Genomic DNA, 27657 nt, shown 5'->3' on the forward strand with positions numbered 1-27657 from the left:
ATTTGATATTCTGTACTTGGTTGAGGAAGCATTGTGGCACAGGGGTGGTCTACCATGCAGAAGATCTGATCTCAGCCTTCTCTCTGATTTATCATGACAATTGATTGACAACACAGCAAATATACATCTTGAAGGTCCCATATATCTGAGGAATTATAAAAATAGAATGTAGGTTACAGATTAATATATCTAATTCAGTGCAATATATATATAATGGTATATATATATATATATATATATATATATATATATATATATAAAATGGTATAATGGACTTGGTCAGTATTGATTCTGGAAAAACAACTTCTGCTAAGATCAATGTGGCTAATATACCCTTTTTAACATTATCTTCTACATAGATAAGGAAAGAAAGTTCTAAAAGATTGATGAAAAACAGATTCATTACTTCAGTTAACATAAGCTAAATCTTTGCAGGTTGCCTTAGATCTTTAAAGGAAGATCAGGCTATCAAGAGTTTGTGCTAGCTTCTCTGGCCAACATTTCAATTTTGAACTTTATATTATTAATAATCATGTTTTATAGCCCTCTCTCCTGTGTGATAAGGTGTTGCCTAGTGCATGAGATTCTGTGTTCAACTTCCAACACAGTGAATCAAACAATACAAATAAAAAATTAATAAACGAAACCAATGATCAAGAACTGTAAAATATTTGCATTGGTTTAACTAAAGAATTGGCTATGCTAGAAGAAGGTATATGCATGACATATAAGGAAGCAAGACCTTACAAAAGAACGATGACATGTAGAAATGAGTTTATATGTTGGCAGCCTCAATAAATAGTTTTATAAGTATATTCGAGTATGTTAAAAAGTACATTCTAGCAGGAACAGCCACAAAGACTTTGAAGCGAATGACTTTAGGGAGAGGTGAACTTTAAAAGGCCTGAGACACTAGGTTACTACACTTACTCAAAGTCTTTTGGTATTATTTAATTTTGAAACCTTGTTTGTTGTTTTGCAAAAATCACTTAACCTCTGAAATAAATAAGAGCAAAGAACCCTGAGTCAGAAGTTCCCCCTGCTTCGGTTGTTATTCGCTACTACACGTAGTCAATCAAGCAAGCGAAGAGACCATCTGTTTTTACATGGAGGTGTTTCCCTTAGTCTTGGCCCAAGCAACAATACTAAATACTCGCTCCTAAATACTTCATGTCAGATACATCCCTGTATTCTCCACGCATCCTACCTCAGAGAACAGCAAAAGGAAATTCAGAGGACCTAAACTATCTTGAGCTCAAGAACAGGTATAGAGGACCCACCGGCACTGTCTCGGGAACATGGGAAACCTGAGAAAGCACTGATGTAGAAGTTGTTTCCTACCCTGCCCCGGGAGCCTCCTTTTGGCTAGAACTGTCTAATGTGAGTATGAATCACTGTGCTTGCAATGAAGACAGTTGCATTGGCATGTCCTCATTCTCTGCCTGTGGGTTGCTTCAGCTCCTCCTCACTTCATGAGCTCCATCTTTATCCAGTTCATGCATGGAACATAGTCTTCTACATTAACATGATGAGAGAGAGAAAGAGAGAGAGAGAGAGAAAGAAGGGGAGAGAGAGAAAGACCTTGAGGCATGTTAGATGCAGCCTTCAGAAAGAAGACAGAGAAAGATGCAGCTACTGTGACTGGACATTGTTTTTCCGTGGTTAGGAAAAGGCAGGCCCATACCATCCAGCTTATGTCTTCCTCTTGTACTCCAAAGTTAAACGACTTACATAAGGGTTTCTTTCTACCATCAATGATTCTGTTTCCTCCACCGTGTTATAATTCAAGCTGGACCACAGGCATTCTTTGGCATGCCAAAGCTGTGGTTCCGCTAGGTCTCACAGAGCTTCCCTTTCAAGCCAACATAGCCATAACCACCTGTTGTGGAGTATTATTTTAAGATGTGTTACATTTGTTTATGCTGTAGAATATTTGTTTAACGATGCAAAGATGTGTTGCCTTCTTTGATATTGCTTTGTTTAACTCTGTGAAGCTGTGTTACTTTGTGTGCCTAAAGCACCTGATGGTCTAATAAAGAGCTGAATGGCTGATAGCAAGGCAGGAGAAAGGATGGGCAGGGCTGGCAGGCAGAGAGAATAAATATGAGGAGAAATCTGGGAAGAAAAGATCAAGGAGCAAGAAAAGGAGGACAAGAGGACTCTAGGGGCCAGTAACCCAGCTACACAGTAAGCCATGGAGTAAGAAATAAAGAAAGTTATATAGGAAAGAGAAAGATAAAAGCCCAGAGGCAAAAGAGAGACAGGATAATTTAAGTTAAGAAAACTGACCAGAAATAAGTGAAGCTGAGGCTGGGCATTTATAAGAAAGAACAAGCCTCCATGTATTTATTTGGGAGCTGGGTGCAAGACCCCCAAAGAGCCAAAAGAGTAAAAAACAACCAACAACACTCGCCTTTCTCTTTCTTGCTGTACTTGTGACTTCCATCTCAGAATCTGTAATTCATTGTGTTCAACTGCTGCTTACCCGATTCTATTGCCAAAGCTACAAAATGTTCACCTTGCTTCACGATGTTCCATAAACTACAAAGCCATAAGTGAGCATTGTCAGAACGAAAAGTTAAGAACCCAGAGTCAAACAACTCAAACATCAAGATCCGAAGTCAGAGTATATGCATTAATTTTGGATTTTATATATATTTTTATTTTCCAGTATAAAAAGCAAAGGATGAAGATAATAGTTTTAAAATAGAATTTGAAGGGTATGAGTGAAAATCTTCTTCAGTTACTCTTTCTTCTGAAAAACAGAATTTTTCATCCGTTCGTTGCTAAGCATGCAGAAAATGGTATAAACCCAACGATACCCTTTAAATTAATGGCTTTTTAAAAAAAATAAACTATACATGAATATCTTGCTTGCTAGAGAATTTGAATATTTGTCGTGTAGAAAAATCAAATTCAGTCAGGAAAGTAAGAAATGTTTGCAGTTCTATTTCCTTAACAAAAGAAGACCTCTGGGTTCTCAGTGACAATGCAGCCCCTTAATCCCAGGTAATCCCCACAGACGGTGCCCTCCTCACCAGACTAGACCTATTTCACAAAGGAGGCTTTGGTAACCATTCAATAACTTTATTTTAGTGCCAGCAGTGAAAACAGCAGAACTGTTCAAGGAAAGATGAGCTGTGATTGACAGAGAAGAAAATTCAATTACTTGGAAAGTATATTTGAGAGAACAAAATTGAAAATAGTAATATATTAGTGCCATAAATGAGCATATTGATGTTTTAGAGATGTGCTTTGCTGGGCTGGTTTATGCTTTGTTTTCTGTAAGATTGGGTCTTTGTCTTGGATCATAAAGCGAAACACCTTAAACAAGGTGATGTGATTATATTATCATAATCTGCACTATGGTCATGGCTGCCTGTGGATTATGGCAGTGGTTTAATTGAGCTGCCTATAAAAAGCCTTTATGTGCGTTGGAGTGGATCATTAGTGTATCCAGTACTTGTTCATGTCCAGAGCACTACAAGCTCAGAATTCTCAGGCTTCCTTCCTTTTACCTGCTTTCCAGAAGAAGGTCAATGGAGGACAGGGTGATGATTCTTCAGCTGTTTGCTGTTGTCACAGGTCCTAAAACAGCCCTATGCATAGTCATGAGAGGGCAGGCACAGTCCAGTTAAAGCAATCTTTCTGAGGAGCATATTCTCCTCTGACCTCATCACTCTGGGTACAGGGAATGATGAAAAGAACAGTCCTCCTGTTGGCAAGTGCTACCAAGACGACACTTTTCCTACACTTAAATGTACTTTTTTAAAAATCAAAGAACAGCAGTATACACACAGAGAAAAATTAAACTAGTACAGCTAGATATATACTAAGAAGTTTTGATTTCCTGTTTTTGAAGCTGACAATTGCTGTTCCATTGATTCCTAGTTACTATTGTAAGTGCAACCAACATTTTCTAGTATATTCTTTCCTACCTAGTTCCCAACCTCTGTCCTGCCAAATTATTGCATATACATCATCATCTGTATGGTGTATGCCTTAGTTACTTTTCTGTTGCTGTGATAAGACACCAAGGCAGCATATAAAAGAAATAGTTTGTTTACCCCTTTAGTTTCAGAGGGGTAGAGTCCATGACCATCAGAATGGACAGACATGTCGCCAAGCAGGCAATCATAGTGCTGGAGCAGTAGCTGGGAGCTCACACCATGAGACACAGCCATAGCAGAGAGTGGGAGACATTGGGAATGGTGTGGGCTTTTGAAATCTCAAAGCTTACCCCCAGTGACGCACATCCTCCAACAAGGTTACTCCTCTCAATCCTTCTCAAACATTTCCACCAGAAGAAGAACAAGCATTCAAGGAGGGGAGCCTATGGAAACCATTCTCATCCAGACCACCACAGTGTATCTTTTTTATTCATTGGAAAGTTTTAAGGATCATTATACACCCACACATACTCATATAATTCTTTTTTAAAGGCCGCATCATCTATACTATTGTATGAACATGCCATATTGATGTAAAAAAAAATACTCAACTGAATTACTTAACATTTTCTTCTTTTTTTTCTATGACAAAGATCTAATGTGTATCGTAGATGATACATATTTCAGTTTTTTGGTCTGTATATTTTATATCCACTTACGTACAATTTTCTGACCTCAGCTTCTGCAGTGCTAAGGTTTCAGGGTTGTGCCATACACATAGTAAATAAGGTCAGTTTCATAGTAGAACTTCTGGTCCTAGGGCTGGGATGATGCTCAGTGATAGAAGATGTGCTTAGCATATGTAAGGCACTAATTCAATCCCGAGTGCTGATAAAGAATTGCCAAACCAAATCCATTTCCATTTAAAAATTCTGATAAATTTATTTAAATGCTCTTAGAAAAGCAGCATTGTTAATCACTTTTTACTTCCAACACTCTTGTTAACACTTGATATTATCAGACTTTCCTTTTGATTTTATTAGTTTCTTGAAAATTTCATACAATATATTTTGATCATATTCACCCCCTCCCCAAAATGCTCTCAGACCCATATCCCATTTCTTAATCTACCCAAATGTGTGTCCTCATATTTAAAAAAACCATCAAATCCAGTTTGTGCTGGCCGTATACTCTTGGGTGTGTGGCTGTTCAATGGAGCATGGTTGCGCTATCAGGAGCCACACCCTGAAAGAAAATCATCTTTCCATCTCCCTAAGTTGCCAATAGCTCCTTAGCATGAGACTTTGTGTTCACTTCTCCTTGCCATGTTGGGATTTTATCTGGCTTGAGCTTGAGCAGGTATGGTGCATGCTACTCCAACCACTATGAGCTCGAGTGTACAACTTCTTTGTGGTGTGTAAGAAGCTCTGTCTCCTTGGAGTCATCCCTCCACCACCTTTAGCTCTTGCCATCCTTTTTTACTCCTTCTTCCTTGGTGACCCTTGGGCCTTGGGAGGAGGGGTGTAATATAGATGTCCCTGTATTCTGCAGTCTCTCATTCTCTGTACCTTGACAAGTTAAGGGTCTCTGTTTTAATTAGCATCCCTTACAAAAAGAAGCTTGAGAGGCTTTTGATGAGGGTTAAGAGATACAATAATCTGTGGGTATAACAATTAAGTCACTAGTAGCCCATTTAATACTCTACTTATTTAGTAGAATAATAATAGTAGGTTCTCTCTTAAGGCCTATGATCTATCTAGACAAAGCTTCTTGATTTCAATAGTAGTACCAGGTTTGAGCTTCATCTTATAGAGTACAGTAGGCCTTAAATCTAAGCAGATAGTAGATAGTTACTACCGTGACATTTGTGGCCACTATTGCCCTGGTGGGTTGTCTTGCCAGGGCAGTCATTACTGTAGCTCATGGTGTTCACGTATGATCAAGATTGATGACTACTTTGAAACTTTAGATATGTGTGTTTTATTTGAAATACACATCGAGGTCAGAAAATTAGTAAGGAGCCGTGGCTTGGCATTCAAGGGAGGAAAGATAGAATGTAGTGATATAAATAGGTAAACAGGACTAATGAAACAAGAAGGGTTATGTGGGGTGGAGAAGGTAGCTCAGTAGAGGGAATACATGGAGAAATAACTAACACTAAAGACCTTTGAAAAAGTCATATGGAAACCTGTTCTTATAGAGGCTTCATATCACACATATATACATATATACATACATATATATATACACACACATATATATGAGTTATTAGGTAACTCCACTTAATTTCATATATATTATTAGGTATATGACTCTGTTTAATTTCATATATAAATAAATATATATATATAAACATAGTTACCTAATAATAGAGTGACAATTGCCCCTCCTAGGTCCAGAGGCTAACAAATTAAAATCTGAGTTTCAAGAGTGTATTTCTCTTTTGGAGTTGTTAGCAAGGGAGGTTCCATAGACTCTCAAACATTACAGCCTATTGCTACTATTCTTGATCACCCTCCAAGGCTTTGAGCCTACTGCTAAAAGACACCCTGTCATTTATTCATGTAACCCATAGAAATCAAATTGATATTGACCTGGAAATTTTATCTTTATTGTCTAACTTCCACAGTGCTGAAAGTGCTTTATTCCAAAGGATGTTATTAGACTTTTGACTTTTGCTAATCTGATAGATGAAAAATATGTTTGGTTCTTTTGCTTAAGGTTCTTTTATCATGATAATGTTGAGTATTTTGATTTTACAACTGGTTCTTTCTTTTTAATTTATTGCAATTTACCTTTCCTGTATTTTGTCTATTATCTTCAACTACATGGAAGACTTGGCATATTAGTCTATCGTTTTTGCACATAGACTGTGTTTATGTGGCTCTCCTCTCATTTCTGTAACTGTAACAACAAAGGAAAAATGAAATGGAGACATATAGATGGAGAAGCATGAGGAAAGGCTGGGTATGTAAGTGGAAACAGGAAGACCATTACTACTGGCTGGACTAGTTCCATCAATCCATGCTCCTGAAATCATACTGTGAGGAAGAAGGAAGTGATTTGCTAGAACTAATAGGCATTGCATGTGGTATGTATCACAAACTCACTGATAGCTACCCATCACTATTACTAAATGCTAGCCGGTCCTTTCAAAAAGACTAAAGACCCCTCTCTTACTTGTCCTTTTTCAATGTACCTCCTTACTTAGAGAGTCTGCCTTTTATCTGCGTTTTGCATTCCATTAAGCTATCTTAAACAATTAGTGTGCATCTCCCAAGGAAATGAATATTATGGTATAATAAACTACCAAAAATATATCCACAAAGGCTGAAGACATGGCTCAGTGAATAAGAGATAAGCATAAAGAACTGAGTTTGGGTCCCTAATATCCAAGTAAAGCCCTCAGGGTATAGCAGCAGCACACCTGTAACCCTAGAACTGGAGTGGGATGGTAGAGATAAGAGGATTTCCCAGGCTTACTGGACAACTAGTCAAACCAAAATGGCAGGCTCGAGGTTCATTGGGACACACAATATTGACACCTGGCTTCTGCAGGGGTTTGCACATGCACAAATAGGTACACATACTTGCATACACACACACACACACACACACACACACACACACACACACACACACACTTTTCTTTCCAAATGTGGCAAATGTTATTGTGTGAAGTAAACTTTGTGTTTTTCCAGTTCAACTGGTCATTTATAAATGATGCAAGAAAAGCGGGCTGGTGACTAGCTCCTTCAAACTTCAGATATTGCATTAATGACCTTTTCTGTTGCTGTGATAAAGCACTGTGACCTAAAGCAACTTAGAGAAGAAAGAGTTTATTTTGCCTTACAGTTCTTGGGGTGGGGGTTGTCCACAATGGCAGAGGAGACATGGAAGCAAGCAGCAGACATGGTGACAGAAACAGGTGACTGAGAAACACATTCCTATCCACACACAGGAAGTAGAGAGAATGACTTGGAAGTTAGGCAAGGCTAAAAACTCCCAAAGCCTTCCTCCAGTGTCAAGCTTCTTCCAGCAAGGCATGGATGCTCCTCATATGGTTCATAACTTCCCTAAACAGTACCAGCAAGGTACCAAGTTTTCAAATACTTGACCCTATTGGCCTGAGGGAGGCAGTTCTCACTCAATCTACCACATATGCTTATTGTATATTGGTCCCCAGTAAGATTCCTAAGCCAACCTTTTTTATATCCTTGAATCAATCTTTGTTTTTCCTCCAAGTGATTTCGAAGTTCTTGACATTGCTAAAATCTAAGCCATATAGTTCTTATTACAATAAAAACTAACCTAAAGTAAGAAAAAAAAGATAATATAAATAACAAGATAAAGAAGCCAATATGTACACATTTAATATTAAATCATCACTTGAAAGTACTGGTTTTGAATGTGAGATAACATAAGCTAATGTAGCAAGACAAAAGGCTTTATTGAAGTCTTTTTGAGGGAATTTGTAAAAAAATTGCTTTCTCTATGAAAAATGATGGGTTTATCTGGGTTGTATTGCTTTTTCTTTGCTTTAATTTTTCTTTCTGTTCCAAATAACACTCAGTGATGTTTACTGAAATAAGATATTCTTTTCTATGATTATATAAAAGATTTTGAAAAGCTAACCCAAAATGATCCATTTTTTATAATAAAATTTAAATATGTAAAAATCAGTAGAGGGAGGTCAAGAGAATATCATTAAAATACACTTGAAGGCTGAATTTTGGAGGTTTCTAGCCCATAGGAAACCATCAAATTAAGTCATGGAGACCAGATACCAAGAGAAAAAATGGTATGGGTAAACATTCTCAAGTAACCAAATGGTCCTGATATACATTTTTAATGCATAGATATGTGGATGGATAGACGATAATAAATGAATCATACCTTTCTTCTTGCTGTTTGTTAAGTGTGTGTTAAAGTTAATTGAAATTGCATATCCAAGAATAATATGTCATTTTGTCTTTGGGGGGGGGCTTATGTTCACAGAAAATTACAACGACCTAAATGGCCTGAAAACCAGATTAGAAGCTGCTGATGTTAGAAATGGTGATCTCCTGAGAGCTTTGAATGACACTTTGGGCAAGCTGTCAATCATTCCGAATGGTAAGCATCATGGTCTTGCCCTCTGCATCATGTAAACTGAAATACAGAAGGATCTTGGTAGCTTTTACTATTTTCCTAACATTGCATTTCTTCTATCGTAAAATAGCGGCTGCAGGTTTTCTTAATTATGAATTATTCCTTTGAGGATCAGAACCACACTTAACAATATGGCAGTGCTCTCCTTTGTTGCCTTTAGTTGGCATGCATAGGGACATGTTATAGCAAGGAAGAGACCATATTATTACATTGTCATCCCTGTTTCAGCCTAAGAACTCTTGTATTAGTGGGAAAGAATAAAAACATATATGCACTGTTCTCTACAACATTGGTGTACTCCCACAATTCACAATTTGTTAGAGTATCTACACAATAGACAAGAGCCTGTCGACATTTCATATGTCCTGCTTGACTAAAGTGACCTTAGCTATTCCCGATTTAAAAAACAGTAGTGTCAACCCATTTCTGTAATATCATCCAACCTATTAAAACTATTTAAAATTGAGTGTTTGATTATTAATTCTGAACACTGAAAATTCTCTTAGTGATCTTATTTTTATATTTTCCTAGCAGGCTACAGTGAATTATAAGTACTTACTAATCAATATGATTTGGTGAGCATATGTAATCTCTCATGCTAATTCTCCAAGGTGGAAAGAATTGTCATTTTCACTTTGCAAGTGAGAAACTGAGTAACAGAATGCTAAAGGCCGTTGTTTAAAGTGATGCTTATGAGATGTGAACCTTGCATTTTATCTTCACAGCCTTACCCACCAATATAGACACACAAGCATGGATCTATTTGTACAATTGTTTTAGTCACTTTATATCTGCAATTTAAAAAAAACAGATATAAACAGCTTAAAGAAGGAGATTTACTTTAACTTATGGTATCAGTGTGTGGTCAGCTGACTCCTCCAATATGGGCACATGGTGAGACCTAGTACCATAGAGGTGGGAATGTGTGGGAAAGGAGAAGCTACTTAACTCACAGTGGCTAAAAAGCAGAGAGAGGGGCTGAGGAAGGAGGCTGGGAACCATGTAAACCCTTCAAAAACATACTTCCAGTGACTCACTTCCTCAGGCCTGCCCTCCACCGTGCTTCTTTCACAGTTACCACCACCCCCAATAGTCCACCAAATTATGAATCTGGCGGTGGATTCATTCATAGATGGAAGGCGGAGACCTCATGGTTTAAACACTTCCCAAATCCCACCTCTGGTGACAAGTCCTTCAACACAGGAACCTTCAAAAGTTATTTTATATTCAAACCACCAGAACTATGTTTTACATTCAAATCATGATCCAGAAATAATAACATACATGTATATAACATAGGAAACATTAAAATTCAAATGCATTTTACTTTTATTTTATTATTTTCATGAATGTCTTGACTACTTGGAACCTACCAAAGTGCCAATACAGAAAACAAATAGAAACATACAAGCATAGGTTCTAACATTCCCAAGAAGCTTATCCAAAAATTAAAACACATTCATTTTGCTTCTATGGATATACAGATTAATTCTTAACTCCAGTTTTCATGAAGCTACATGAACTGTGTGGATGGATTCCTCCCTTTAATATGCTCAGCAGCAAATCACAATATACACTTAAACTACAAATCACTTTGCTCTTTTAAAAGCTAATCACGTACTCATCACAAAGGTCCCTGAGAAAATTTAATTTAGCTAAAAAATTTGCTTCATTTGCTACAGCTGATTGAAACACAGGCCAGCCTTTACCCCTGTGTAAATGTGTCCCTGAGGTCAGCCAGCCACAGCCTCTCTCTGCCAAGCATGGATGAAACCTGCACCGTCTTTTCTTTGTTTTCTTTCTCGTGCCCATTTGTGCCAACAGACACGGCTGCTAAACTGCAAGCTGTCAAAGACAAAGCCAGACAAGCCAACGACACAGCCAAAGCAGTCCTGGCCCAGGTCAAAGATCTGCATCAGAACCTTGATGGCCTGAAGCAAAACTACGATAAACTAGCAGACAGCGTGGCCAAAACGAATGCCGTCGTGAAAGACCCTGCCAAAAACAGTAAGATTTCCTTCCTCACTGTGATAATGCCATTTATTTCATCACACCGTGATAGTGGCCTAGACTCATGAGTGGTAAAGCAAGATGAAGCCTTAAAACTTGGTGCCCTCTCCTTCCTGGTGTGGGTGTGAGAATTACAGGTCATGCCATTCCAGCCCCCAAATCTCTCAACTCTGCCTGGATACCTTTTTCATTTAATTTTATCCAATCAAGAGGAGGCTAGGAATTCTGAGAGTTTGCATGCTATTTGGTATGTGGATGTCACAACTGTTTAATCCGTTAGTGTAATTGAAAATAGTTATACATATGGGAGTAGCACTGGAGTAGAGGAGTAGAGTTGAAGGGGCATATTCATTAGCTGTCCTGTTAGAGAAAGCTGTCACCTTCAAATTCATCAACATTTGAAATTTCTCTGCATTTATTATTTAGAGTTCAGCCAATTAATATTTCTAGGAAATAAAGTGTTTATCTACTTTGTAACAACTGTATCTCCACATCTTTTATATAGTGCATCAAATTCATTGGTTTGATCAGAATTTACTGAGAAATCTGAAAGAATTTACTGTAATGATTTATATTTTTTGTTAAATTTAGTCAATAAACATTGGTACTTCTTAGAGTATTTTCCTTTTTATCACATGATAAGATAGTATCTTAGTATATGATTTCTCTAAGGGAGAAGGTTTTTTTCGTTTCTTTCGCTTTTGTTTTGGGTTTTGTTTTGTTTTATTTTGTTTTTTTACTTTTTGCTTTTAAAAAACTAGACTATCTAGCAGTATTTTTATGAGGTATAAAATCATTTATAGAATGTGATGACAGAAGTGATGTTATCAGATGGTAGTGACTATGGAGTGGAGGCACATCTGAGTGTCTTCACGTCAACCCAAATGCTAACGATGCTGTGATGGAAGACCTCATTATGATGGTGATACTGGGGGAGTGTTCATGACAGCTTCCTGGGGAAGGGGGAAAATCAACACAAAAATGATGTGCTTCAGATCTGGGATGAGGAAAGACCCACTCCTTACCATTTCCTCAAGGAAGATAGGGAATAAACACAAATTGTACTTTTTTATGTAGACTCAGAAATAATCCCATGTGTTTCAGCAGCCTCCCCTGAGTTACTTCTGAAACATCACAACTCTCCTCCAAATCAGGAGAAAATAGATTTAAAAGAAAATTTGCTATTTTATTTCACTTAGTGCATAATTCAAGATATCATTTTGTTCTAGTTTAGATTGAATCTCAGCTGATGATATACTTTTCATAATACTGTTATTTGTTTAACTATATCTTCCACTAAAAGAAATATTTATTGGTAAATATTAATTAAATATTTTCTTTTTATCTTAATAACATTTCATTTCCTGTGAATAGCTTACTAAAGGGCACTTCCCCCTCTTTTTTAAAATTGAATTGTCTTCATGCAATATATTTTGATCGTGTTTTTGCATGCTTTTACCTGATAAAACTTATTTGAATTAAAATAAAGTGTATTTGTAAAGAATATCTGTTAAAAAGTGCCACTTTTGTGGTACTTTATAATACCTGTAGAAAATATTTTCTCATGAATTTTCTAATTTCTTTTTTTTACTTCCATATGAAATTACCTGCAGAAATCAGTATGTATATGTTTATTCATATGCTTTCTAGAAACTTTTATGCTTCTCTATTGCAAAAAGCTTCGGTTTTGCATGTGACCATATATTGGAACTGCTTTAGGCATTGCATAGCTGTTCTTTACACTATCACTAATTAATACCAAATATTTAAAAAGAGTATTCATCCAGTGAGACTAATATGTGGATTTATTTGGTATAAAATGTCTTAATAAGCCGGGCGGTGGGGGCGCACGCCTTTAATCCCAGCACTCGGGAGGCAGAGCCAGGCGGATCTCTGTGAGTTCGAGGCCAGCCTGGGCTACCAAGTGAGTCCCAGGAAAGGCGCAAAGCTACACAGAGAAACCCTGTCTCGAAAAACCAAAAAAAAAAAAAAAAAAAAAAAAAAAAAAAAAAATGTCTTAATAGTGCTATGGAAACCTAATGAAATATTTGAATCTTATCCACATAAAAGTGTAAAACTGCCTTTTGTAACAGATTGAGATAAATTACCACATCTCTGATAGCACAAATTCAGCCATTGGGTGTGAATGACTTCCTTGCACATGAGTTAAAGTAGCTAAGATAGACTATGTTACTGCCACTCCCCCAAAGCTCATTTTCCCTCCTTTCATTTACGTAATTATCCTCATAATTAAATTTCTTCTAAACAATTCTTCTTGAAATAAAATTGGTTCTAAACAAATGAGCAAGACATTTAACTATAAAAATATTGTCGCCGGGCGGTGGTGGCGCATACCTTTAATCCCAGCACTCGGGAGGCAGAGCCAGGCGGATCTCTGTGAGTTCGAGGCCAGCCTGGGCTACCAAGTGAGTTCCAGAAAAGGCGCAAAGCTACACAGAAAAACCCTGTCTCGAAAAACCAAAAAAAAATAAAAAAATAAAAAATAAAATAAAATAAAAATATTGTCTCCTGAACATTTCAGAATTTGAGCCAAACATCACAGCACTACAGATAAGTAGGGAAAATGATAATAAAATCAAATATATCAAAATTTGAAGTACATGATCAAGGCTGGCCTCTGTGGAAAATAATATAGAAGAATTACATTACTGCCAAGCATTGAAGAAAAGTCCTTTGCTCAGTGTGTTAGAAAAATAAAACTGACAAGAAACAAAACAGCTAACCAATTAATAAATTAGAATATAGAAAACAATAAAATAGAAAATTAGTAGGCTGAATCCTAAGAAATAAAGGACAACCAGGTGATTCCTAAAGGCAATCAAACTAGAAAAGGAGAAAATAGAACAGAGAAGAGAGTACTTGGCAAAGTGCCATGTTGGTAAATTTTAGAGCCTACAACATACAGATGATAATCTCCCAGAAAAAACATCCATTTATCAAAATCTAACTGGAGGAGCTATTTTAAAATCTACTTACTCAGACAATTAGGGGAAAAAATGAGAACATGTTCAAACACGAGTATACAAGAAGCCTTAGACTTGGATCATAGATGACTCAGCTCTCAGAACCGCAGGAGGATAATTTCCACACGGCTTAAACAGCTTTGGAGAATAGAGGTAAAGGCAGGAGGGGGAACCTCCAGCCCATTTTGAAGCATTTGGAAAGGCTTCCGGGAGATTTAAGAGAAATGGGTCAAATATTTATCTTAGCCTTAGTAGCCTTAGCTTAACTCCTCTTTCTCTTTGTTGTGAATCTAGCTGTAAAACTCCATTGTCCTTAATTCTAGAATAATTTGTAGACTATAAAATAACACTGGCGGGTTAGAAGAAAGAGAACACTGGACAAGTACAGAAAACAAGAGGGTATCTGTGGCATGCTACCGATTGGACAAGGGCTTTGATCTAGGTAACCTGCATCCCCAGAAAAAAAACAAAAACAGAAAAACAAAAAAAAAGCCCACAAAAACAAAAAACATTAGAGTCTTGATCTAGTAACCCTACAAATGTTAACAATAGTTTCACATTCTTTTTAGATTCCACTAAAAATACAGACCACATTAATGAGCATGAGTCCAAATCACCTACCTCAAAATACAGTTTAAAGATGCCAATATGCGGGACTAAGGACTGAGCTCTGTGGTCAAGTATTTGTCTACCAAACATTGGGCCCTAGGTTCTATACCCAGCATGGACGAAACCAAACTGAATGATTGTTTATGTCCATGTGAACATATTGAATTCAATCTTAAAGACTAGTTCTCAGTGGCCCAACCCCAGGCAAGCAGCAGATTCATCACAGTCTAGCAGGGCGGGTAGCCTTGGACCTTGTAGAGTTCTTCCAGGTCACAATAATAGAGAACTGAATAATACAAACTCAGTTAGATAACAGATGATATAGTTTGGAGAAGACTGCCAGCATCCTAACAGCTGAATAATCAGCTTTCCACACCTTAGATAGCCAACCCCCGATCCCGTCACCATGTGAGCACATACTAAAGGTCTATGGATCAGATAACCTTCAACCCTTTTCAGGTTGAGCCCTTTGAAGTTGTCAATATTCAACTTTTTTTATAACATCCAAAAAAGGGCAGTTTAATATGAATCCAACCAATATACAGTGCAGTATAATGAACTATTCTTCAAGACAAAATTGAACTGAAGTTTGAGTGATTTAGTTAAAGTAGAACAGAGTTGCCTGCAGTCTAAGTGTTATTCAACAAGGTAATGTTCTTCAAGCTGCATCTCCATAGCTTCCTTCTCAAACATGCGCAAAGAAAGACAAAGAGAAAAAGAAAAGAAAAGAAAAGAAAAAAAGAATACAGTTTTGCCTGAGAGCCTGAATTTTAATGTGGTTTCTGTGTGGGTAGAGCTGGTGATATTTTAAAGTTACCCCATATTCATTCCTGTAAAGGTCAGCTTTGAGGCTAAGAAGTCAGCACTGATTAAGCTTATCATATCTTCTATCTTTAATGTCAATTTTCATCTCAATTGCAAAGCCAAAGACTCTCTCTAACATCTCTGGCCTGCTTTAATCTTGACTAAAATATTCACAGCTGGCCTCATGCACTCTGTCAGCCATCACGCTCTTGCTTTAGTCACATAGACACAATGAAATAGATTAGTAAAGTTCACTGCTGTTCTGACACCTACCTCTGTGCGTGTGGATGGGGGGAGGGGTGCGTGCACATCCTCCCCCAAATATGCTAATTTTGTTCTGTGCAGTTGCAGATGCTGGTGCCACAGTGAAAAATCTAGAACAGGAAGCTGATCGGCTAGTAGATAAAATCAAGCCTATCAAGGAACTTGAAGATAACTTAAAGAAAAACATCTCTGAAATAAAGGAACTGATTAACCAAGCCCGGAAACAAGCCAATTCTGTAAGATCTTATTTTCAGAATTAAGAACTATTAATACATGTTACTACTATTATTCCCAGAGGGAATGTCTTCCCCAATGAACTCGCTGAATAAATGATCTCTGGCTTCTTGAACTTATGACTATTTTGGTAGCTAGAAGAAAGAAGCAGCACGTTTTTTTTTAATTAGAAAATTTTTTTTCATTCATTTTATACACCAGTCAAAGATCCCCCTCCTCTCTCCTCCTACCCCCGCAGGTTCCCCCTCCCAACCCTCCCCCCCCACCCCCACCCCACACACACAAGAAGGCAAGGCCTCCCATGGAGCACTTTCTTTCCTATAGATTTCAAAACCATTTCATGAGAATGATAAACCATACTTACTGTTTGAGAATTAGGAAATCTGGTATATTTTGTTGATGCTTTAATATACTAAAACAACACAAATGAAAAGCTTATTCTTGCATGCTAAAAGGAATAATGAGAGTATCTTACTCATGAATATACAAAGTCCAATGAGTGGGGTTGCAACCTGAATTCACAAACAAGGTTAGGAGAAATTGAACCTTTATTTCAATTAAGTACAATATAGCTTTTGATCGTGCCTTTAACCCAGCACTCGGGAGGCAGAGCCAGGCGGATCTCTGTGAGTTCGAGGCCAGCCTGGTCTCCAAAGCGAGTTCCAGGAAAGGCGCAAAGCTACACAGAGAAACTCTGTCTCAAAAAACCAAAAAAAAAAAAACTTACTTTTGTTGTAGTGCTTCTTTTTATATTTATGGAACAAAAGTAGGAAACATCTGGCTTGAAATTTACCCAATGAGAAAACAATTCAGACAGACCTCTCTAAACCAAATAACATGCTAAAGGACTGGGGTGTTTAAATGTTATATTTATTTTTTGTTTCGCTTGTGTGCAGGCATGTGCCTCAGCATACATGTAGTGGCCTGAGGACAACATGCAGAAGTCAGTTCTCTCCTTCCACCCTGTAGATCCTAGGAATTTAACTCTTTCAGGCTGGAGGCAAGAACTGTTCCTCATTGGCCTTGAGCTGGAACACCTAAATGCCAATGTGAAACCTTAGATATGTAGAGTCAAACCATGATGACTTTAGAGAGGATAGATTTTAATAAGACACCTTTTAATATTGTCCATTTTAACTTAAACTTCCATAAAATGTTTCATTAAAAAACTTAGTAGCTAGGATGGTCAAAAAGAAATTCTTACTAATTTATCAATTCATAGTTTTTAGTGGTGGCCATGAATCTGTGTGAGTGATCCTATATACTCGTCCCTCCTTATATGTATCTAAGAAATCTGAACAAGGCTATGACAATCATGTTCCAGGTGAACACTGAAAAGTATCTTACATTGATTGAAGAAAACCTTAGAAAACAACAGATTAGAGAAAATGGGGTAATGTAAAATAAAAGGAAGTGGTAATGCTATCTGAAAAGATGCCTAGTCAACTATAACATGAAAACCATATGGTGAAGATGCCTAGTCAACTATAACATGAAAACCATGTGGTGTGATTGACAAGTGCTCACTATGTCTTTGAAGCACATGGTAAAATGAAGCCCAGTGTTGCAACTTTATTCAGAGACATACACAGTGAAACTACATCTCTTATGTTCAGTGCTTTTTTCCTGTGAAGTATACAAAGATGAACTAGTCCACTGTTATACTTAGAAAGTTGATAATGGAGTGGACAAAATGGAGCTTTATAGTAGTTTCTTATCTCACCACTACAAAAGAATACAGCTTAAGGAAGGGAGGGTTTATTTGGCTTATACTTCCCAGGGACATGGTTCATCATGGCAGAGAAGACAGGACAGTAAGAGCAGGCAGTTGTTCACCTGGGAGCAGACAGCAGTTGGTCACACTGGGACTACAGTCAAGAAGCAGAGTGGTGAATGCTTGTACTCAGCTTGCTTCTCCTCTTGGTTCAATTCAGACTCCCAGCCCATGGAATGGTACTGCCCACACTAGAGTGGGTCTTCTTCAATGAACCTAATCTTGATGGTCATCGACAGACAAGTTAGATGCTTTCTATTCAGTGATTCTAGATCTTTTCACATTGAAAATCAGTGTCAGTCATCACAACTATACTCAATGGGAACTTGATGGCCAAATATATCACTTTTCTGACCCTTGTCTCCGCTAGGCTCTTTGCTTTCTCAGTGTAAAATGCTTTCAGTCCAAATTCAAAAGTCCCCCCCAAATTCCTTGGCAGTTTCAGCTCTACAGTAAAGCCTTTTCTGTGACACAAGACTATCTCTGAGCAGTGAGCCCCAATAAAATGAGGGAAAAAATACATACTTCTAATAAATATTAATGCAGGAAAAGCATTTCCATTCTGAAGGAGAAGAATGGACAATTAACCAGTAACAATCGGACTGAAGCAAGGCAGAAACACAGCAGAGCAAAGAGTAAATCCTGAAGCTTCATGTCCAGCATCTGGCACTCATTATGGAATGTTCTGAGCTACAAAAGGCTTGGGTTATCCTCCTCCTCCTCCACCTCTGCACCCTACAACACATACCACTTTTCTCTTTGGCTCTCCTGCATTCCAGTAGCTTCTCTTGGTGGACATCTAATGATTCTGGCATGCCTAACATCCTGAGGTCTCCATTGCAACTGAGGCTTTACCTTCACAGACTCAAGCAGTAGGCTCCTTGGGCATCCTTGCCAAACTCCATACAAATGCCATACATTCCCTAGCCTCAGCAGCTCTCTGGAGACGTGGTACAAGACTTGTCCTGGGAATCAAAATTAGATCATCAGGTTTGGTAACAAACACCTTTTCTTACTGACCTATGTTGCCAGCCCAGTTAAGACATTTCCTAATTAAGGAACTAAATGCATTTATTTTAAAGTGATTTACTTCAGCTCATTGATTGCATAATTGAGTAACTTATACTGTTTTTTAAATGAATGGCTAATTACCAGATGAAAGATGCAGTGCAAATCCAGTACATAGAGCAGTGGGATATCCAACAATGTTTAATTGTGTTTATGTTGATTAACTGGTGAATAATGTTGTGCCAGGAACACCTTGGAAACATCAATTTCTTAGTGGTAATTTCATGAGCCTTACAATGAAGTTACACTAGAATGTAGTAATTGGTAGAACTGAACACCCCAACAGAATATTTGTGTTTTAGAACTTTCATGCCTCTTGTAAGAGTGATACATCCAAGAGGTTTCTTTTAAAGAAATGTGTAAATGCTATGTTTTGATTTAGCTATTATAAGTTGTTCATATGCAGTCAAATGCCCTACCACTGAGCCACACACCCATTGGAAATGGAAACATATGGTATTTTCCAGAATAAATTTGTAGTTATGATCTAGTTGTGAACAGTTGGACCCCTTGAATATTCCAGGTATTTGGTGTATGCTCAGAAAGAAAAATCAGCGAGACCAATGGGTTTTTATGTGAGTGGGTAAGAGCTGAGCAGCAGGTGACTTTGTAAAATTATCTTGTCATACTGGGCATAACACTGTCCTTCTCTTCACAGAATCAGACTGTATGGATATGGGAAGTCTACAACAGAGTACCTTAGTTGCAAATCCTTGTAAGATTAAGTATGCCTGGTTTTTAAATGGTCACACTCATGGACTGGGTTTCCAAACTGAGCTTTGTCAGTTCACTTGGGTGCTGTCTTTACATTTGGTACCACCACCCACCCCTTTTAGTGCATCAACTGAATGATCAGTTACTTCTGCCTCAAGTCTATAGACAAGGTCTATACATCCTGTGACCCTACATTTCACATAATCATTGTATCCTCATACTATAGCCAAGGAGTATTATTTAATTGGGCTCTTTAATGAAATGTGATTTTGTTTCTGATTCAACCAGTGATAACAAGGCTTTAAAGCTAAGCCTATAAATGCACTTACGAAGTAAAGATAAAACAAACTACACATGGTTACTTTCCATTGCTAATCAAGACCCTCTATGATTTTGAATATGGTTTCCTACCAGGGATGGCTACATCTACTATGTAATTCTATTCATGAATTACAGTCAGATCTTTTACTTCTTGTTCTCTTTGATCCTCTTGGGATATCAATTGCACTTATAACCTGCCTCAAATACTAAATTTGCTCAATGCCACTAGCTGTCTTTTCTCATGAAGGTTTTGGTTCATTCACTGTAAATTCCTAAAAACTCACTGTATCTTATACCTTTCTTTGAACATTAAAACATGTCTGATGGCTCCTTTTTTTTTCTAACTACTCTCTATTATAGGGACCTTCCTTTCTGGTGCTTTCTCCTTTTAATCTCTCACTCTGGATAACTCTTTGCATAGCTGCTATTTCACTGGATGACTTTTTTCCACTCAAGCTGCACATCCATTTCATAGTACCAGCACCCAGGGTAAAGTCTATACATTCCTTGCCTTAGGATTCCTGTGATTCATTTTGATTTCACTACTCTCAGCACTCCACATAGAAGGGAAATTCTATCATAGGGGAAACAAAGAACAGACTTCCTGACTGGAAATCATACAACCAAGACCAGTTTACAGGGATACAAAGCAAATATGCTCAGATCCAAGGTGACCCTGAGTCCTGAACCATCCATTGACAGGTTAGATCACACCTTTGCAGGGGACAAAGACACAAAACAGTCTAAGTCGGCTTTCTAGATCACTGTAAGTTCAGACCACCACATAAAGCCTATTTTTCTGCAGAACAGTTTCCCCTATGTAGAGACGCAATTTGCTTAGAGACCAGATGAGGAAACACTTGTCAAATGCAGGCCTCTGTTGAGTCAGTAGGAGAATCATCAGATTTGCTCTTTCCCTAGAGGTCCCTAAATGTAAATCTTCCTGTTTGTCAGAGCCAAACACTTCTCCTTGATTTTGTTTTTTGAACATAAATCATTCTGGATCTAGAGCCTCCTCTGGCTAGTTTCCCCCTTTGACAGAAAAGATCCACAATACTCCCTACCTTCACACCCAAAGTGAGCCTCTTGGCTCCTCCTATGTTATTAAACTATGTTACCTCCTATGTTATTAAACTATGGCGAGGGGTTTGGTGGCCTAGTCAGTCTTCTTCAAGGTCTGCACAAGTTTTCCATATGGATAACGATAATATTAGTTGGTTTTTCTCAAGCGTGAAAACTATATGAATAACAAAAGCTATAAGAAGAAATAAACATGTGGGAAGTTATGACTACAGAAGGCTGGTAGGCATCCTGAAGCTAGCTAGACCTCTAATATGATAGACATCTGAACAAGGGGCAACATAGGTTTCACATCTTCCCTTCTCCCTGCTGAGCACTATTAACTAGCAAAGCAGCAATCACTGATGGTGATTTTTTCACCTGACCCAAAAGAAATTAAATCCAATAATCAAATAGTGCCATTTGTGACTGAATGAAACCTCCTTTAATAGGAGTAAAAATTGGCATGAGTAGTGCCATTCTGTTCACATAAGAATTCCTTTCTTAGCAATTTATAGTAATTTTTGAAGTACTATTCAGAAGGAAAAGGAGCTGTTATATGTATTAGTAGTGATAGACATTTGGAAATTATTTCCATCTCATTTCCTGGTAACCTAATAATAAGTGTAATTTATTCTGAAATATATATTCTGAGAGGAATGATTAATATTCTTTTTGTTAGAAGATCTAGAACAAACCCTGCTTGGCCTCTTTGAACTGTAAGAACATGGGTGGGCCGGCAATACCCTCTTGAAAACTGGATTCTTCTTTAAGTGATACCCAAATCACTGAAATTTTAATTAAAATTCTTTACCAAATAAACTCAATGAAGATCATTTCCATTTGTTCTGCATAAAATCCCCTCTGTAAAAGTGTCTTCAAAGAATGGTAGGAAGGTGAGAATTTGTTAGCTTCATGCTTTAAAAATAGTGGCACCCTAATAAGCAAGAGAAAGAATCATGAACAAATCATTGGCAAAATGCTAGTGAAGAACTAATTACCTGTGCCCTTCCTAAGGTACATAATGATGTCTGCATATGGACAGGTAATGATACTATTTGGTGACTGAAAAATTACATCAAAGAAAAGGATGATGAGGTTTTTGTGGTGATTTAGGATGTACTTCAAACTCACAGAGAGATTTAGTCATAGGCTTTCATAGGATTTTGTATCTTGTTTTTCTTGAAGATCAAAGTATCTGTGTCTTCGGGAGGTGACTGTATTCGAACATACAAGCCAGAAATCAAGAAAGGAAGCTACAATAACATCGTTGTCAATGTCAAGACTACTGTGGCTGACAACCTCCTTTTTTATCTTGGAAGTGCCAAATTTGTAAGTCTAATATTCAACTTTTTTTAAAAGCTACCATGTATGTGTAGAGGTCAAAGGTTAATCAATGAGTAAAATACATAGAATCTAGCAACATGGCCCCTAAAGTGTCTAATGTAGCCTTTTGTGTCTGGAATCTCAGAATCTTAGCTGACAAATATTTGCTTTGAGTTACGTTAGAAAGATAAACGGGTGACAATTCTTTCCCATGTCCAGGCACATTTCTTTTCATGTGTCAATGTGCTAATATTTATTTTGCATTATATTTTCAGATCTAGCCACTTAATGAGAAAGTCTAATAAGAATAAAAGTTTTTTTCCTATTCTTAAATTAAGAAACAGTAATAATCTTTCATGTTAATGAAGTGCAAAAAACAAATTCTAACCAACGCAAACTCTCGCAATGTGTTGAATTTATGATTCGAACTGAAATGATAAAAGTTGTGTCTGCAAACTCTCGCCCACCAAAGTTAATTTGACTTCTCGTGTGTGGGAATCTCTCAAGGTGAATAAGGTGTTTAAACTGCCTGGTTGTGTCATAAGTTAGCATGTGCTATTCATGTGAGGGAGCCTGTCTCACCTTGTGTTAAAACCTACCACAGCTACCTCTGGTAGAAGGCAGTATCTTGGGTATAACTATGAAAAGTTCTCAATCCAATTATTTTACATGTCATTAGAAAACACTCCACAAACCTCCTCTTTCAGAGTGCTTTGTTCTGAAGCGTATTGTTTTCACATTTCTGTGATCTAGATTGACTTTCTTGCTATCGAAATGCGCAAAGGCAAAGTCAGCTTCCTCTGGGACGTTGGATCTGGAGTTGGCCGTGTAGAGTATCCGGATTTGACCATCGATGACTCATATTGGTACCGTATTGAAGCATCAAGGTAACATCTCAGTAAAGAATAAGATAACTGGATGGCAAAGTTTTGAAGTAAATTTCTAGCTTATGAAAAAAAATTCTGTTGCTTTTCAATAATGTAGCTGTGTGTGAGTATCCATGTGTGTGAAGGTTATATGCTATGTGTATAAATGTGTGAGAAAGTGCATTTGTTGTTCCTGTTAAAAAAAGACATGCATTCAAGGTATAAGCCAGGGAAGCTATTCCAATTCTAACTCCTTAATCTGTTTTCTGCTAAGAGCCGGATCGGGGCAAGAAAAGCTGTCTCAGACATCTTACTTCACTTGAGGAGAAAAAGAAAAAAGAAAAAATACAGCTACTTGTTCTTAGTAAATATACAAAAGAACATAAAAAATTGTCATTATTATCTTTGTGTACTCAGTTCCCCTTCTAGTCTACATAGTAACTACAACTCCAGGCCTTTTCTATGTCAAAATACAGGGTCCCATATTTAGCATGTACAATTCACCCATACCATTTTAAATGGGGGCAGGAAAGGAGGAAGGATAAAGATGTGCTCACACCCATGGTAATATTGGAGTGATTGAGTACCTTGCTCAGTTCAGAGACATGTATTCTCCCAAAGTACAGTTCTATCAGCAGAGATTCATTCTATTCAAGAACTCTCGTTGATCAAATCCATTCTTGGTTCCCACATATTTCACTTAGCGCTGCCTTCTCGAAGACAGAGTTTACCACAATGAGACAGACGGGAGAGAGATTTAAGGAAGTTTTGTCATGACCGCTTGTCTCAGAAGAGACCAGATTTTCATATTTAACAACTCATGCAAATCAATCACTTAAAAAGAAAAATGAAATAAAATGATAATAGCTTTCAAGATTTTTTTTAAACTGAATTTAGAAGTGTACTTCTACAAATTTGTATACACAACACGGCAGACTAACGACCGTGCTCTATACATTAAGCTGGGATGACAAACAATGATTTCTACAATTCTGGAAAGATTACTTCAACAAATTAAGATCCATCATAAGGAATTTTAGGCAAAATTATGCAGCCTGTGCTGCATAAGGGTGGCTCATTAGGACTCCACTTGCCGAATTAAACTTAACAAAATACTAAATGAAGTCGTAAAATTTGTCTTATAAGACAGCAAATTATCATGTAAAGCAACAAAGAAATGCTTTCTTCTTGGTTTATAATAATTCTATCGTCTAATTGTTGCTGTTCTTCCTTATCAATGGCCTGGGTTATGTTGTTTTTTTCTTATTTAAATGTAATGGTAAGTACTTAGCAAAGATAAATGTATAAATGTACTAGCAAAGGTAATAAAATAGCAAAGATCAAATCTTTGTAGTAGTTTGAGAAGTGCTGATTTCAGAATGCTTGGACCTAAACACACAGTTCTCTGAGGTTTTCCAAGATAACTCTATTTTATGTCTTTGAAATCTGAAGGTGAGAGAATATGATTCATATTTCATTTTCTGTATTTTGTTTCATTTTATTTCAACACACATGTATGCTTGAAGAACGGGGAGAAATGGTTCTATTTCAGTGAGAGCTCTAGATGGACCCAAAGCCAGCATTGTGCCCAGCACCTACCACTCGGTGTCCCCTCCAGGGTACACCATTCTAGATGTGGATACAAATGCAATGCTGTTTGTTGGCGGCCTGACCGGAAAAATAAAGGTAATGGGCTTTTCCCCGTCCTTCTTCTCCCCTTTATAGACAACGAAGGGAAGGCGTGGAGAACGTTGATAACACCTGCCCATGTTTTCTTAACTTGTGTTTGTGAAACCATCAATTTAAAGAACTTTCTGCTTTGGTGTTTTGTTTCTCTTTGCTCGGCTTTATTTTTTGAGACATGGTCTTACAGTGTAGCCAAGGCCTGCTTGGAACTTGTAATCCCCCTGTCTCAGCTCCCAGCTGTTATGATGACAGGCATGTGTCATAACACCCAACAGAACTTCCGTCTTTGAGTTGTGAACATTCAAATCTGGAAGTACCATATTTCTAAGCCTTCAATAGTAAGTAGTTTATTCCTTAACTGTGACATCCATTTTTGGCATTCTTTTTTTTTCAGTCACTTCAAAAGCTAAGTGTTTCTTAAATATGCATCATTTTTGCAATCAATTTATGATTTATAAAAGTAAAGTGCAATAAAGTTCATACATCTAATTAAAAGATTTATGAATCTCCAGGAAATATCATAGGGACCATACACTTTCAAATCATGACCTGCTTTAAAAAGTTTTTGAGTTGCTCTTCTCCTCATCCTTCGGAGCAATACATTTAATATTCATAATTGCTCCGTGGCAGGTCCTTGTGCATTTCAAATTGCGAAGTGCTTGCATCTGAAAGAAGCTTATGTTGATTAGATGGAATTAGGTGTTGAAAATCGACCTGCGGGTGAGATGCAGGAACACAACCGAATATAATGGATAATCCTGGGCTTGTCAAAATCACCCTGGGATGAGATTAGCAGGAAAGTGTAAAAAGCCAGGGTGACCCCACATTCTTGAGAACTCAACTTTCACGAGCGTGAAGCTAATTTGTTTGCTTTGTGCAAAAAGATGTGACTCTAAAATATGGGAGTTGATTCCACAGCTGCACACTAAAACTATCCTCACTCCATAGAACTACTTATGAATATATATAGTACATAGTAATATGTAGTCATATTGACAACTTTCTCTGCTCCCTTAAAGAAAAATTAGGGCAATACATAGTAGCGCAAAGCCATGGATTTTGAAATCATATCTGGGTTGCATTTCTTTTTTTCTACTACCTATAAAACACGTCCTTATGTAAGACACTTAACCCTTTGGGCTTCGGTGTTCTTTACTCCAAAAGAACAATGAACATATGCCTCACTTTCATGTTAACAGATACAATAGGAAACTTTGATAACATTTGATAACCCTCACTATGGGATAAGTCACATCCTAAACAATTTATATAATTTATTTAATATTCATAGCCTAACAAAATGTCTTAATTTATTTGGGCTGCTGTAACACTATTATTAAAGCAAGCAATGTGTAAGCAATAAACAGATTTTTCACTGTTCTAGAAGCTGAGAGGTCCAGGATCCAGGTACCAATAGGCTGATATTTAATGCGAGCCCTTTCAACTTGTAAGGCTCTGTCTTGTAATATGCTCCCATAGGAGAAGGAGTAAATGAATTCCCTTTGGCCTTTGTGGTGTATATATATCTATATCTATATATCTATATCTAATTTTATACACACACACACACACACACACACACACACACACACACCCCAAAGGCAGATGTTGGATGTCTTCCAGTGTGGCTCTGCACTATCTCAGTCCCTACCCCAGTGCCTGAGTGACAGTGTTCTGTCCTGCCTGACTTTGTGTAGGTGCTGCGGATCCAAATTCAGGTCCTCCTGTTTGTGTGGCAAGTACATTCTCAACTGAGCCACACCTTCAGGCCCAAATTCATTCTTTTTTATTATACAGGTGTCACTAATACAAAGCAACTTTAAATTGGCCTAAGGATAAGAAGAGCATATAGACAGAGGAAATCTATAGAAAACCTTAAGCAATCACTCGGACCAAGAGTTCTAAGTCCCCCGACACCCAAACCATAAACCAAAAGCTACGAGCACAACGACCTTACTGCTTAAAACTCAAATGAGCAGGAAGAGTGCTCGAGCGCAGCGTCTCAGGATGGAGGAAGACTGAGAAAGGGAGCAGAAGCCACAGGAGGGTGGCCTATGTCTAGTCAGCCAAGAGGCTCCAGCTGCTGACAGCATTCCAAAAAACCTCTCTCGTTAACATCTGTGGCCCTTGTCCCCATTCCTATGCATGGTCACAGCGCTTGGAAGAGATGCATATTGTTAATGTTAGAACCAAAGCTATCACCAGAGTACTTCAGGTTCTCATAGCATCTTCTCACATTTTTTCTGCAACACCTCTAACTATTCTTTTTACTGGATAACTTGAGTACAGGTAGCCTTACGTATCCATTACTCCTCTGGTTGCTGTGACCAAAGACAAGACAAAACAAAATGAAGAAAGGGGGCCTTATTTTGGCTCATGGTCTGAGGGTACACCCCTCCTGAAGGGGAGAGGAAGGCATGGGCACAGGGGGCGAGGTGGTTTCTCACACTGAATTCACAGTCTGGAAAGAGAGGAGGAAGCTGATGCTTGATGTGATTTCATTCTCTCTTTTCTTTTTGTTTTTTCTTTCTCTTCAGTCTGGGAACGCACACATGTCCTAGTTAGCTCTCTGATACTATGATAAAGACCACAGCCAAAAGTTACTTGGGCGGTGGGGGGGGGGGCTAGAAAGAACTTATTTAGCTTACGTATCCTGAGCATAGTCCATCACTGAGTAAAGTCAAGGCAGGGACTGGAGCAAGACGCGAGCCTGGAGGCAGAAACTGAAGCAGAGGCCATGGAGGAGTGCTGCCTCCTGGCTTGTTCCCCCAGAACTTGTTCAGCCTGTTTTCTTATACCACCCAGGACCACCTGCCCAGCTGTGGCACAACCCCAGTGAGTTGGGCCTTCTCACATCAGTCATTTGTCAAGAAAGTACCTACAGACCTGCCTACAAG

General features: G+C 37.9%; 1 protein-coding gene across 1 annotated transcript in view; it reads left to right on the forward strand.

Annotated features, from left to right (window-relative positions):
* Lama2 (laminin subunit alpha 2) overlaps window positions 1-27657 on the forward strand; it is a 581125-nt gene that overhangs the window by 495741 nt on the left and 57727 nt on the right. The window contains exons 42-48 of the mRNA XM_059272617.1: window positions 8889-9005; window positions 10866-11048; window positions 12665-12670; window positions 15794-15948; window positions 22071-22214; window positions 22962-23095; window positions 24601-24760. Coding sequence (XP_059128600.1) covers window positions 8889-9005; window positions 10866-11048; window positions 12665-12670; window positions 15794-15948; window positions 22071-22214; window positions 22962-23095; window positions 24601-24760 — 899 coding nt within the window. The remainder of the gene's footprint in view (window positions 1-8888; window positions 9006-10865; window positions 11049-12664; window positions 12671-15793; window positions 15949-22070; window positions 22215-22961; window positions 23096-24600; window positions 24761-27657) is intronic.

This window comes from Peromyscus eremicus, chromosome 8b (assembly GCF_949786415.1).
Source record: "Peromyscus eremicus chromosome 8b, PerEre_H2_v1, whole genome shotgun sequence".
Classification (NCBI taxonomy): domain Eukaryota; kingdom Metazoa; phylum Chordata; class Mammalia; order Rodentia; family Cricetidae; genus Peromyscus; species Peromyscus eremicus.